A 14679-nucleotide genomic window follows, 5' to 3' on the forward strand; every position below is an offset into this window, starting at 1 on the left:
ATTAAGTAAAGTGTGTGTGTGTGTGTGTGTGTGTGTGTGTGTGTGTGTGTGTAATGGGGGTGGGGAGTTCAAAAATACACTGACACTGAAGACTTTGAGCAGTTGGTTGTTCATTCAGATCTTCAGCACAGCTGATGTGATAGTGAGTGTCTGTGGTTTCACTGTCACCTCGCTGAATACAATAAAGTCATAATACTACAAACACACATCTGCAGGTGGGATTCCTTATGACTACAATTTTGTCTCCAGTCAAACAGGCTTATTTCATTTATTTGAATAAACCCTCCATCCTAAAGAGATTATGATGCGATATAAATTAGACAGGTTTAGGGTTTAAAAAAGTCAAGTTTCTCTTTATTAGGCAATCTTATAATTCCAGTAGTTGCGGCTGCATTCCAATAGGTGGCAGTGCAAGTTCATATTTGACCTTCACGCTGTCTTTGCTATTTTCAGTGTTTGTCAGTCGCTTAATTCGGCAAATAAACATCAGCGGTTCCAGTAATCACTGAAGCCACGTATATTTACTGTTTATGTAAAAAAAATAAAAGACGTTGACGGAAGAGAAATGTGAATATTACATAAACATGTATTTGTCGCAGTTGTGTTTGTTTCAAATTACTGTTTAAAGTAGGTTTAAATATAGAAAACAAATATAAAACATCTGGCAAAACATGTGTAATATCGACGAAAGAAAATTATAATGTAGAAAATTAAAGATTACCTAAACAACAAGTGTTTAAGTCTGAAATATATGAACATAACAGATCAAAATTTTACACAAAATAAGAATCATCATTAGGCTACATAACTAACTGCATTATCTCCAGAGGGAAACCAAATGAAAGCTGATTTCTAACCCTTTTGCCTTTTTACAAATTGGATCTGCTAGGAGCAGCTTTCTTTAGAAAACTATGCTTTTACATATTTAGAATATATTCAAGTGTTTATATAATGTGTTTAATAGTCAGGCCGAACTACCGAGATATAAAAACGTGTCGAAATCACATGTGGCCATTATACAGCAGCCAACATAAAGCAAAAGAAAAAACAAACAAAACGTGAGCCTTATGAATTGAATTAAAAAAAACATTATCTCATCAGAAAACCTGTGAACGTATTAATAAAAAAAAACATGAACATATTAATTTTAAAAAGTTGAAAAAGAAAGTAAATTAAAACAATCGTTTCATCTCAATTAACACTTAAACTTACTGTTATCAATGACTCCTACTGGCAAATGACCAGTGTGTCATTTTAGTCTGGTGTACATTTTCCTCTCAAAACGTGGTGTTTAATCACAAATCACATCTTCTGCTTAAAAAGATCCAAATGCAGAAGTTTGTATTTCCACATTAAAGTTTTGCTGCGATAAGTAAAGTCTACAGGATACAGCCTCGTGACGCAGAGGTAGATGGGCTCCCACAATTACAAAATTAGGAGACGTTTTAGTGTTCAGTTTTAGTGTCATTTACTGCTCTCCGGCCTTCATGTTTAGGGTGTGAGGAGCTTCAGTCTGGTTGGTTTCCAGGCCCTTTGAAGGAAGCTATCCGCCGTCTATTGTCCTTGGTAATAAACTTGCTGCTTCCCTCGTTCAAGTTCTCTGGCCTCAGAAATGTTGCCTTGAATCTTCCAAGTGTTCAAATCTCAGTGTTTTGAGTCAGTGGAAGTCAAAGTAGCTTCACAGTTTAATTCCTTTTCATTATGATTTAAAAGAGACTGCAGGCTCACATCTAAAAGTCCACTTTCTTCGTGTAAAGTATAAAATGATTTTTTGTGACCTAATTATGTCCATTTGAGACTGAGGTTGCATCTGAAACTCTTGTTGGCCTTTAAAGTACAGACTTGTTGAAAAGTAAGGGGGGCAATAGAGCAGGTTTACAAATGTGGGTTTTATTTATCGACTATATTTATCAGTTCTTTGAAAGACGGAAAATTAGGGAAATTAAAAAAATCTGAGAAGTAAATGAATGTATCGAGACGGAAACTGGTGTAGAAAAGCGACGAGATTTTACCTGGAGACATTTGAACTATTAATTAACTCACACGGTTTGAAGTTTCCCATGAGCTTAATGAGTTTGGTCAGCTTTCAAAATAAAGATCCGCAAACTGATCACACAGAGTTATTCTACTTTAGAAGAACAGCCTCAGCATCTGCACGTTATCCACAGAAAGGGAAATGTCGGTAAGACAGTCAAAAGACAAATTCAAACCAACGTAACCACAGGCTGCACTGGTTCATCCCTTTTCATTAAATTACACCAACGTACGCTGAAAGACATCCTCACCAAGATCATGTTTAAAAATGACCACAATGTTAAGATTTAACAATATTTTACACAAAGTTTTGTTTAGGTACCAAGAACTGGAACCAACTTCAATGAATCAACAACGAGACGGTCCGGAGTAAGTCTGGCTGGAGGACTTCAGATAATAATGAGTTGCTTGTGAGTAGATCTTAAGATAATGTGTATATTAAAATAGTAATAGTGTAATAAAGAGTACTATAATGAATGGCTGCTGAATGCCAATTATTTACACATTATTTATTTAGTCTGAACGTTAATTCTGTTCATATTAGTTGCTGTTGTTGAGCCTCCTTCAGTATCGTGCTACACTTTACTGAGAACTCACCAGTGTTGTAATATAACTAAGCACATTTACTTAAGTACAAATTCGTGGTGCTTGTACTTTACTTGAGTATTTAAATTCAACTTTAAAGTATACTTTTACTCCACCTCCACTACATCTCAGAGGCAAACATTTAATTTACCTGACAGCTTTAGTTACAATTCTTCACATCCTTCCTGTGCAGTGAAAGCCATGTATCTCCATTTTATTCTGATAAACTGATCTGATGAAGTGTTCCTTTATGTGTGGAGAAAATTCTCCTCTTTCTTAAGCTAAATAAACTATTTAAACCCTTCTTGGATTGGCTGGAAAATGAATCGTCACAAAGCTGAAAATTGGGATGTTTTTTTTCTGAGCTCATGACAAGTTGACTTGTTAGAGATACGTGGTCTTCAAAGGACAGCGAGGCTACCAACAATATGATGCATTGCTGTAGATTAAACTACCCGTAGCGGCAGCAGCAGCAGTAATTAGCTCAAAATGAAACATCTACAGCAGTAAAATGCAACATACACATTAAAGCAGCAGTAATATTATCTCAGAAACATCTCATAATAAAATACTGACAGGGAGCATTTTACTGCAGAATACTTTTGATACTTTAAGTAAAGGTTTTGAATGCATGATTTTTACATGTGGTGGCGTATTTTCACAGTGAGGTATTTGTACTTTAACTTAAGTAAAGGATCTGAATACTTCTTCCTCCATGGGTAGTTACTATGTTACTTCGTGGTCACTTCACCTCAGTGTCCCATAAAGCACATTCCCACCAAAGTGACAAGCAGATATTGATTTTTTTTTTTTTTTACTGGGAATCAACAATTAGTTTCCTAATGACAAAACCGAGGAAGCAGGAAAACGGCCAAAGATATTTCGTGGCTTAAAGTTAAAGTCACAGAAACATGCGTGATTTATGACATAACACTCGAAAACATACGACACTGAACTTTATTTGGGGCAAGATGCCGACGCCTTTTACTGTGCGATGATACGTTAAATATTGAACAAACAGCATCTCGCTGTTCCAAGCATCTGTGTTTGATATGCTAATGTTTCTGATTTCACTGGAAAAAAGACGTGTGCATTTTATTTCACCACGCACGATGCTGGACATGAGGAAATGTATTGTGTGCCTTCCAGTGATTAAATAAAGAAAAGTTAGACTCACAACCACTTATTTCAACATACTTATCTTACTCAGTATTGCAACAATCACATGTAATTCTGCGTCGTGCCCATGTGATTTAAGATTGGATGCGTTATTGTAGGTTAGGGGCAGCAATTACTTTGGTGCCTGACCTGATTTATTTGGTTTGTTTGTATTGACAAGAAGTCGCCACTAGATGGTGCTCTCAGTTAAGGAAAGAAGTCTGAACAGAGCAAAGACACTAGTTGGTCTTAACAGTGAACTAGCATGAGATTGTCATAAAGCAACAACTTCACTGTATTATTCAACACTGAAACATTTGATTAGGAGTTGGTTCAGCTCACTGTGGGGGTTATACTTGAGCCAAGGTAGCAGCCTCGTGCTAAAGTGCTTAAATTACGTCATTTAGCATAATTTGATATCCAAACTGTTATAAACATTCAGTCAGTTCTGACAGGATCCACTGAAATATTTCATTCATTTCATTTCGTCTATGTAATGATGTGCTCCATATTTCTCAGTGGCTCACAGCAGATGACAGGTGTACCATGCATGCTGTAAAGAGTATGACTGTGTGGGATTATGAAGCAGGCCTGTGCTGGGAAAAAAGAAAATTGTGTAACATGAATACAAAACGTAGGATTATTCTGCAACCACATACTGTGTCAAGAGTTGCACATAGTTCTACATATTGATCTGAACCACAGTTTATTAGATACACATGTAAAGCAGGGTGTAATCTGTGGCTCAGTAGTTATTTGACTAATTTTGGAGGATAGAGTTCATTATGACTGATCTCCATATCTATTGTCTTTGATTAGGCGAGACATTCACTCAGTCCCAATTCAGTTTTTACGCAATGGTTTAGTTCTGCTTGTTCCTATCTGGGCACACAGTAAGTGCAACCTCTTCAGGTGATTGATAAAGAACCAGGGCATCTTACATTTCAATACACAGAGTTTGACTTGACCCCTTTTGCGTGCTTATTCACCACATGTCCAGTCATATCGTTACTGGTTTCTTCAGATTTCCTGAAAACAAGTTGTCTATTACAAAAGCTGCACTCAATCAGCATCTATCACGTATCGTTAATGCCATTAGTCATTAAAAGATGAAACTATTTAAATTAATCCTTAAAGGAATGTTTGGAGCAAGCAGGCGACCCGCTCTTTCAGCTTTCAACAATTTATCCGACCCACTTAGTATTAACACACACCTTCACAGCTTCATCAAATGAACACATTGTTTGAATTATCAAGCGATAATCAAGAGAGGCAGTAGTCCATAGAGTGCAAAACAATGTGCTTAGTTATACATATGCCTACTTAGTATGGGCTTTTAAAGTATGACAGAGGCCAGATGAGAGCTGAACAAGATAACATGCACTTTTTCCCCATTCTGGGGAATGATGTCTAAGAAGATCAGCACTTAAAGTTGTTGTTTCGCTGACTGTGCTAATTGTCAGGGAGCTGGTGGGGGTCCTTCAGAGAGGTAAGGTCTTATTGTCAGGAGCCCTAGATTCACCCATGTACAGACCAAGTGAGGGCCACCATGGCTGAAAGTTGAGGCCATTGAAGTGCACCAAGTTGCAGTTCCTATAATGGCCACTAGATGCTGCGTCCAACAACACTGACTGTATTGTGGCGTTACTGTATGGTGACTGAGACACCTGTGCTTTTCCTACGATAGCAAATCAAACTATTGATTAGTTATTGAAAGCTATTGTTCTACCACATGAAAGGTCCTGCACACCCTTGGTAAACACAGAGGGGATTTTAATTATTTGGCTGATTAGACCACTTCTCAGGACTGTGTGGGCGTGTTCAGACTGAGTTTGATTGACATCTCCATAACTCTCCTGTTAGGGCGGAACAACTCCCACCCTCATCATTCTTACAGGTAGACTGAATTCTTCTAGTGACTCCCATCACAGCTTGCCCACCTTCAACCTGATCAGAGGTCTGATCAGCAGAATAACTGAAAAACACCTGCGTGGGTGTGCAGGGCCTTTAAGGCTTAAAGATAAATGTGTTCAAGGCTTTTTGCTTGATTGGCAGCCGTTTCAGCCCATCAGAGTCCTCCATGTTGGCTGCTGCTCGCTTGTCACCTCCACCCAGGCTTCCTCCTCTTTGTCCAGATTTGGATTTTCACACACTACACACCTGATTTTCTGTCAGTATTTAAAGGCAACACTTAATGGTCATTTAAGGTTTTTTTTAATGTGATAATAGCTTTTAAGCTCAGTTGTGTGCAGCATGTACCTGCTTCTGGGCTTGGCTGTAGCTCACTGTTATGCTGTTTTCCCATGGCATTACAGTAGCCATCCAATGGATGAATGAGCCACGTCTCTCACCAAGACTGAAGACTTTTACTCAAATTCAATTTAGCTGTTTTGGTATTTATCCATTTAAATCCATGCATGGCTTTTGTGTGCAAAATGTGGTTATCAACAGTAGCTTATTGCTAATTTGTGCTTTGTTGCTTTACATGGACAGATAAAACCTATTGAATAGTGGATGTTATCACTATATTATTGTGTCTACTTTTTCTGCTTCCTGTTTTGAGAATGCTGATTTTGTTGCCGTTGTTGCCACTTCTGCATCTTACTGTGCTCCGTTTGTATTTCGATAACCCGTCACTTCATTGGTTGAGAAGATCTTGCCAAAGGACTGCAGTTAAAAGTCAGCCGGCTGGCTAACACCGGCACATTTACAGAAATGTTGATAAATGTGCATTGTCCTTATAAATCAATAAATGAAATGTATGACCATCCTTTTTGATTTACACCTCCTTGTGAAATCTTGCCAGCTTTACAGATTTAAACCTGTCTGGTGTGTTCCATATTCATGTTTACAAACGTCAATAAAGAATAATTGTATTTTTGAACAGTGTTCATTTTCCATTAGCGTTGATCATTATGCCCAGGACTGGTCCTCTGAGGCTTCATCACATGACTCTCAATACAATTAATTTCAGTTTGCCTAATGTTTATTTCATTACACAGATGAACAAATTACAATTTTATTACCACACAAAAAAATGCCCAAATGAAAGAAGAGTGAGATGTAACAAATTTTGTCCACAAAACCTCACTAATGCTCTTTCCTCTCTACTCAAACTTTGAAGTCTAAAGCTTGATCCTCTATAGGATGAGGGAAAAGTAGTAATTTGAAAACAACCAGAACAGGTTTGCCCGACCTGAGTCTACTTCCTACTAATCTACTTTCTCAGCATGTTGCTAAAGTTTAACATGAAACTTGGCACACCGGCAGCTCCACATGACAGAGAAACTCTGACACTTGTACGATTGATTATTGCCTTCCACTGTGATTTACAGTGATTCTGTATGAATTCTCAAACTTCGGATTCATATCTACAGACCCCAAATACATATCACACACACACACACACACACACACACACACACACACACACAGGTCCATTCAGAGTGAGGTGCAACATGCATCTGTGCCATTAATCAGCCTCTCAAGAAAAGCTTGAGAGCCTAAAGTCATCCACATGTAAGACTTCATGTCCAAGTATAAATGTAGAAGAGAACCCCTCCACTAAAATGCCATGCACAAATAAACACTTTCACTGTGACACCAGTAACAAGGGTGAACAGTGAATATTTGCTGTAGCGTTAGGAACCTAATTATCTGTTTATTTTGACCCAAAGATAATCCTAATACTGAAGAGATGACAGTGACATACGAGCATGTGAATGTAAAGAATATCACTTGATGTCTTTAATCAAACAATGTGACCAATCAAAGGCAATATTGACACTTTTGATCTTTTTGTGGCTGAATAGAACTGAGATTTGCTCTATTATGGTCAACAATGGTAACTAAAGTAAGGTTGAGAGTAAAGATACATTTCAAAAGTCTAAGATCATGTGATTATACAACTCAGACGTACCCGCAATGTAAAAATATCTCTTAAGGTAAAACTCTCTTCACAGAACGATTCATCAGCTGCACAATTAATCCGGTACATGTATGCAAATGACCTAATTATATTAAATGTAAATTCCTAAAGCTCTTAGGAGACTGCATACCAGTGTCTTACTTGAATACAATGTTATTCTTTTAGTCAAAAATAAGAAAATAATTGTGTTCTCTAACGAAGCGATGGGCGCATTTAACTTCTGTATGATTTAGTGAAAAAATGTATTAATTGGACCTGCAAGTTGTAAAACATGATTCTCCTAAACAAGATTAGAGCATTAGTTTACATAAACACAGCTTTTGGAACAAATGACTAAGTGGGCTGAAATATATTTAAATTAGCTGCAGGCAGTACGTTGATATTGAAATTCAAGCTTCAATAGGTTCTTATCCTGAAGCCTTGTGTTTGTCAATATTTAGTCTCATATTCTGTGTGGTAGCAGAGGGGAGGGCAGACAGTAGATTTTGAATCCCATTATGTTGCACACCAGTATTACAAAAACAGGACAGAGAGTGTCAGGTTAGGGGAAATGGCTCTTTGGCTCTTCAGCAGCTTCCAGCTCCTTTAAAATGAATTTCAGCAGCCTAATTAAAATAACTATCGATATTATATATTTATTCAATGCCATATACAGTATAGTATTGCCTGGAAATGTTCCCAGAGTGCTCAGGACAGACAAGTCATGGCATCAGGTAAACCACACCTCCCATTCAACACCTAATATCAATGACAGCAATTAATATTAAAACCTGCAGGAGGCGCCAGAGGACGTGCAGAGGATAATCTGATGGCGCCTTTCGAGTCATTTCACATCGACAAGCCAAGGAGTCCATGCATGGGTGTTATGTCTTCACATATCGAGTTAGAGTTAATATGTTGCATACATGTGTCACTTATTTTCCTATAAATACCCCAACTAACCTACTATGATGCTAATAAAGGTTTCGACACACAGACAGTCAGAAACTGGGAGGACATTACTTCAAAAACAGATAAGATACTCTGTTAAAAATGTAAAATATACAAGTATAAGCTCTTAAATCGGAGAAATTCGTTTAAATTCATCAAAATGAACTAATTAAATGTAAAGAATTAGCTGGATCGAAAGTGCCTTTACAATAACAGTCGTTAAATTAAAGATTACTGACGTTTTAAAAAAAAGTAGCTTTCCTTAACATACAAATAGGCGTCTTCTATATGCATTAATAAATATATATATATAAGTGTGTGCTGTTGTCGGTAAATGCGTAATAATGAAAGCATCATCACCACATCAAAATGTGCCTTTGACGAATAAAGAACTGCAAAATCTAAAAAAAAAAAAGAAAAAAAAAGAAGAAAGAAAATGCTCTAAAATCAACATGGTGTTAAAAACTAGTATAAAATAACTCTTATCACAAACTTGCACCTTAATCGTAAAGCACTTCACATAGTGATTAAGTCGCAGAAGTGGTGAAAAATAATAATAAAAAGAAATAAGGAGGATAAATAAAAAAGAACGATTAGAGGGAGGGAGGGCGAACAGAGAGGAGGGAAACAATAGAGAATCAAAGCATAATAATATTCCTAAATGAAGAGGGAAATGTTGCACCGCTCATTTTATTAATCAGACTGTCAATTTCACCCAAGAGGCCAAACCCAAGAGCAATCTAAAACAGACTCAGAGATCAACCCAGGGACAAGCACCTCGCTCCTCACTCCTCTCTTCCTCTCCACTTGGATATTATTCGTCTGACCGAAGGCCGCCTCCATCATCAAGTGACAGCCCTCTCCTATTTATTTGCTTATAAACCTGTTACAATAAATGATCATTGGAGCAACGTCAGCCGAGCATTTTAACAACGAACAGCAACCACTTTTGATGAATGACATTTCGCTGCTGTGGGGAGGATGCACGGCTCATCTTGAGCAGTCGCTCGTCGATTGCATTCAGATTCTTTCATTTTTTGCGTCTTGCTTATAAAAAGCTTTAGAGACAGTTATTTAGAGACAGTTGCTGAGTTGCATGCGGATTTAGCTGCGACACAACTCATTGGTGCTCCAGCCCCCTGGACAAGTGTTGTGGGGTTGTTTTTTTTTTTCCCTTCCTCTCTTCCTCGTCTTGCACGGCTTAATGATGGAGAGGATAAGAAAAGAGATGATACTGATGGAGAGAGGACTCCACAGTCCCGTCGCAGGGAAGAGGCTCGCAGACACGCCTGGAAATTCAGTGCTGGAGGCCCTGGAAAACTCTCAGCACAGCGGACGGCTTAGCCCGAGAATAACTTCGGCTTCCCTTCATGGAAATCTTGGGGACATCCCGACGAAAGGCAAATTTGAAATTGACAGTCTTTTCGGCACACACCACAACAGTGAAAATACCTCTTCGGCGGAAATTTCCTCGTCAGAAAGCAGAAAGAAAATGAGTCTTTACTCCGAAGTTTCGCCAGATTCAGATATTAACAGTGATGTGGAGGTGGGATGCCCTGCGCATCGCTCCCCGAGCCAGCACAAGGAAAACAACAAAGGTAAGGTTTCATTTTACTACACATTTGCCTTGTTTTCATTTCTGCTGGTATATTTTGATGTTAACAGAGCGGGTATTATTAGGCTATTATTGTTAATATTATTTGTATTATTCTTTCTATACAAACTACGAAATAAAGATAAATCCAATATTATTATTATGGTATTATTACCATTATTACTATGCTCATTATTATCATTACTTAATTATTATAGGGTACGATGGACAAATGTAGCTAATATTAATACAAATAATATTAACAAAAACGTTTTGCATTTGCCTCGACATTTTTACATCAACCTTATTATCATTACGTTGTCAAATATACTGCAGGCCCACACAGACGTGCATTATTTCAATATTATCAACATCAATAACACTTTGTTTCTTTTTTATTTATTTATTTATTTTTCAGGTTTTTCAGATTCTGGATCTTCCAACGCAAGCTCAAACTCCCTCGCGAATATGAACGGAAATTCATCGGGAGGATCAAATTCAGACCAAGTGAGGAGGTATCGGACTGCTTTCACCAGAGAACAAATCGGACGACTGGAAAAAGAGTTTTACAGGGAAAATTACGTTTCGAGACCAAGAAGATGTGAATTAGCCGCAGCGCTGAATCTGCCCGAAACTACGATTAAGGTACAGATTCATCTTCATTATCCTTGTCCACTGTGTGTGTGTGTGTGTGTGTATGTGTGTGTGTGTTTATGTTGAGACAGCAATGATGTGGGTGTAAAAAGAATATAATAATACTCTGCAGTAGAAAATATATAGTAAATATGGTCATCATCATCATCAGTATTTTTTCCTCACGAAATGTTGCAGTGTGATATTTTGATTCTAACCTGTACACAAAATAATTGTATTTATTGGTTAACCCAAATTGATGTTAATCAAGTCAACCGTTGTGTGCAATTAATTTATAGCCTACCCATTTCAAAATAATTGCATAAAACAAAATATTTTACCTCACATGTTTAAGTTAATTTAGATTTTAACTCCTGCAGAAAGCGACAACTGGTCGTTTTCATGTTCAATGGCAGCAGCATTTCTAGTAAATCTTAACATCAGTGCAGGGGTGAGGGTCTGTCCTGAGCACGCGCTGAGCCGCATTCTTCACAGGACTAGATTTAGAGGTTGGAAACAACATGGCAGCTTCAATATGGGCCTTGTTTTGACTCTGTGTGCAGGTGTGGTTCCAGAACAGGCGGATGAAGGATAAAAGGCAGCGTTTGGCGATGTCCTGGCCCCATCCAGCAGACCCCAGCTTCTACACTTACATGATGACGCATGCGGCAGCTACAGGAAGTCTACCTTACCCTTTCCACTCGCACATGCCTCTGCATTACTACCCGCACGTCGGTGTCACGGCAGCAGCAGCCGCCGCCGCCGCCACCAGTGCAGCCTCGTCACCTTTCGCCACTTCCATCCGGCCCCTCGATACCTTCCGAGCACTCTCCCACCCCTACTCGCGGCCCGAGCTCCTGTGCAGCTTCAGGCACCCGGGACTCTACCAGTCACCCGCAGGCCTGAATAGCTCAGCGGCGGCATCGGCGGCGGCTGCGGCTGCGGCGGCGGCGGCGGCGGTCAGCGCCCCGGCCTCCGGGCCTTGCTCGTGTCTCAGCTGCCACAGCAGCCAGGCGGCGAGCGCGCTGGGCTCCAGGAGCGCCAGCTCTGACTTTACCTGCACAGCTTCCGGGCAAAGATCCGAGAGTGGATTTCTGCCGTATTCTGCCGCTGTTCTCAGCAAGACCTCAGTCCCGTCACCAGACCAACGAGAAGAAACATCACTCAACAGATAACTCATCATGCAGCCTACGTGACCGTTTCCTATTTTGCTCTAGTCCTACTTTAGGGGACAGGCCTACTTTAAAATTCACACCTGGGTAAAGCAATCGTTTATTAGGCAGCATTGTAAACACACATACCAACACACACGAAGATTTATTTCTGAAAGTCCAAAAGACTCTTTGTAACGAAAAAGACGTGAATAGCTGAGCACCGAAAATTTTGCAACTCACAAAAAAAAAACTTTTCTAGAAGCTTGTGCCCTCGTGCTGTGCCAGTAGACCAATTTTTTTTACGGACTGTGCAAAATTAACGTATACATATTTGGAAAAATAACAGACCATGCAGTGTGTCCATTCTGTCCCCATGCCTCAGCCACTGTGCCATTTATTTTAAATTCATTCATTTGTTTCTACAAATCCCACAAATTAAACCCAGAAATACATCCGAGTCTCATTCCGTATATCTGCGGCTCAAATGTCCAATATCCAGCGTGACAAACCCAGCCTGGCTACCTTGGCTCCTTTAGTGTTAAGATACAAACGTGGGCTAATTATACAATCTAAAATTAGATAGCAGAAGGTCCTGCTTTTCTGCGCAGCAGCATATCTTTCTTCACTAGGCCTAATAGACTGAGATTTTGGCAGCAATAGCTTCTCCAACACCCAGCCTCTGCTCTGTGGGGACACCCCTAATCAGCTAGAAGGTGCATATAATTTTGCACCGCGTCTTTCGTGTCAATTTTTATGTTAATAATGAGAGGATCATGACAAAAATTGCCAATCATGTACCTAGATGGAGCTCCTTTGAATACATGACTGTAAGAAAGTTCCTCGTTTTGAGACCCGCTGTCAAGCGCTAACAACCCGCGGAGGGAAGTCATTAGACATACAAAAGACCTGGAACAAAGCGACAGTCCTGGTACACAGAATGCACTGCATAAGGATCATATTTGACAGATGTAGGGTTTCAAAATATTACACACAAAAGCAGCCTATAAAGAGCATCTCAGATTTAGTTTGCTGATAATGGGAAATACCTCGACATACAGGAGCCTCTCTTTTTATTTACATTGCTGAACCTCATTATATCAGATCCAGTATTTTCACAATTGTGTAATCCCTTTAGGAGCCCTCCACTCAGCACACACACACACACACACACACACACACACACACACACACACACACACACACACACACACAATGACGGGACTGAGCAAGGCGAAGGTTCAGCCTGGCTTTACAATCTGTCTGCGCCTGGGTAAAAAAAAAAGAAAATGGCTATGTGCGATTTTATTCGTTCCTAATGGGACATCACCAATATGTTAATTATAAAACATGTGAACTGTAAATCGTGAAATATTTTGCAAATATCATGCATAGTCCTACTGATAGTTGAAAACTGAATTATTGATCGCCCTGGGAAAAAATGCTTCATGAAATGTGGATGGTAGGCTATTTTTTAAAAACACATTTTTCTTTTTATTTATTTTGTGTGACTTGCTGAATGTTTTTATTTTAAATGTTAAAAACACTGGATGTACACAGCCAACAGGACCATCACGTAGCCTACAAATTGGCCTGTAAACTCACCAATAGTCCAAAATTCATGATTTGTATTTCGTGCAAAATGAAGGCTGAATTGTGGAGGTGGAGAACATTTCTTTACGGTCCACTCAAAAAGAGGCTTTTTAAAAATAAAAAATAAAAAAAAGGGCTGATAAACGAGCACTGAAATTAAATGATGAAAATAGTATTGGCCTTTGTCCCTAGGGTCTCTGTTATAACTCTATATCTCTGTATTTAAAATATCAATGACTGTATGAATTTAAATATTTTAACTTGGAAAAAAATGTGCAATATGAAATGTAAATCATGTTATTTATTGATCGTGTTTGTTCTTGGAAAATAAAAAATCTTTACACATTTCTGCTTCTTGGCATTAATGACAGACATAGCTGCAAAATAAACAAAATAGAGTTCGACTCCAAAGTCGGATTTCGAGGCAGTAGGTCAACAAACTTCAACTTTAATTTAATTGCTTGAAAGAATGTAAACACTATACACACATTAAGAACATATGTTGTATTATGCATGTTATATTGCATATTATTCAACACCGACAATGAAGACATCTTAGGCTTATTTAGGTGCTGTGACACCATTTCTATAGAAAACACTGTCTGATATTAATTAAAATATACGCGGAAAGCTACAGGGAATATGACGCCTGCCATCACGGGTCATTCCGGCCCTATAATTTACCATTATTTTTACATTACCTCTAAATGATACAAGCTGATACTGTCGTTAATTGCACTTGGTTAAAATATAGCCTACACCAGAACGCCCCCGAGGGACTTTAAGATAAGTTGCTTTTTTGAACGTCCCCATTAAAAGAAATAGGATTAGGGCAGCAAATATGGGCGTGATATATCACCATGTTTCCTTGCTCTTTACTAAAGCGAGGGCTGCAACCCATACAACAAAAGCATTGAGATAGATGGAGGTGTAAAAAGGAAAAGACAAGAGGCCAGAAAAACACTGCCCACAATAACACGATTAGTTTTGTATCCAATGTGCACGACTGAAAAAAGAATTCATCATAATGCAGAAGACTGTCTGTCACCTTCGCTGAATGGCTTTTGACAAGA

The 14679-nt window shown here is 38.8% G+C and overlaps 1 protein-coding gene across 1 annotated transcript; it reads left to right on the forward strand.

Annotated features, from left to right (window-relative positions):
• The first annotated feature begins 9839 nt into the window (after nt 1-9839).
• evx2 (even-skipped homeobox 2) lies at nt 9840-12037 on the forward strand. Its single transcript, XM_070915250.1, has 3 exons — nt 9840-10233; nt 10648-10874; nt 11426-12037. Exons 1-3 carry the CDS (start codon nt 9840-9842, stop codon nt 12035-12037), a joined length of 1233 nt encoding a protein of 410 aa, XP_070771351.1.
• Nucleotides 12038-14679: the final 2642 nt, after the last annotated feature.

Source organism: Enoplosus armatus, chromosome 11, assembly GCF_043641665.1.
Source record: "Enoplosus armatus isolate fEnoArm2 chromosome 11, fEnoArm2.hap1, whole genome shotgun sequence".
Lineage (NCBI taxonomy): Eukaryota > Metazoa > Chordata > Actinopteri > Centrarchiformes > Enoplosidae > Enoplosus > Enoplosus armatus.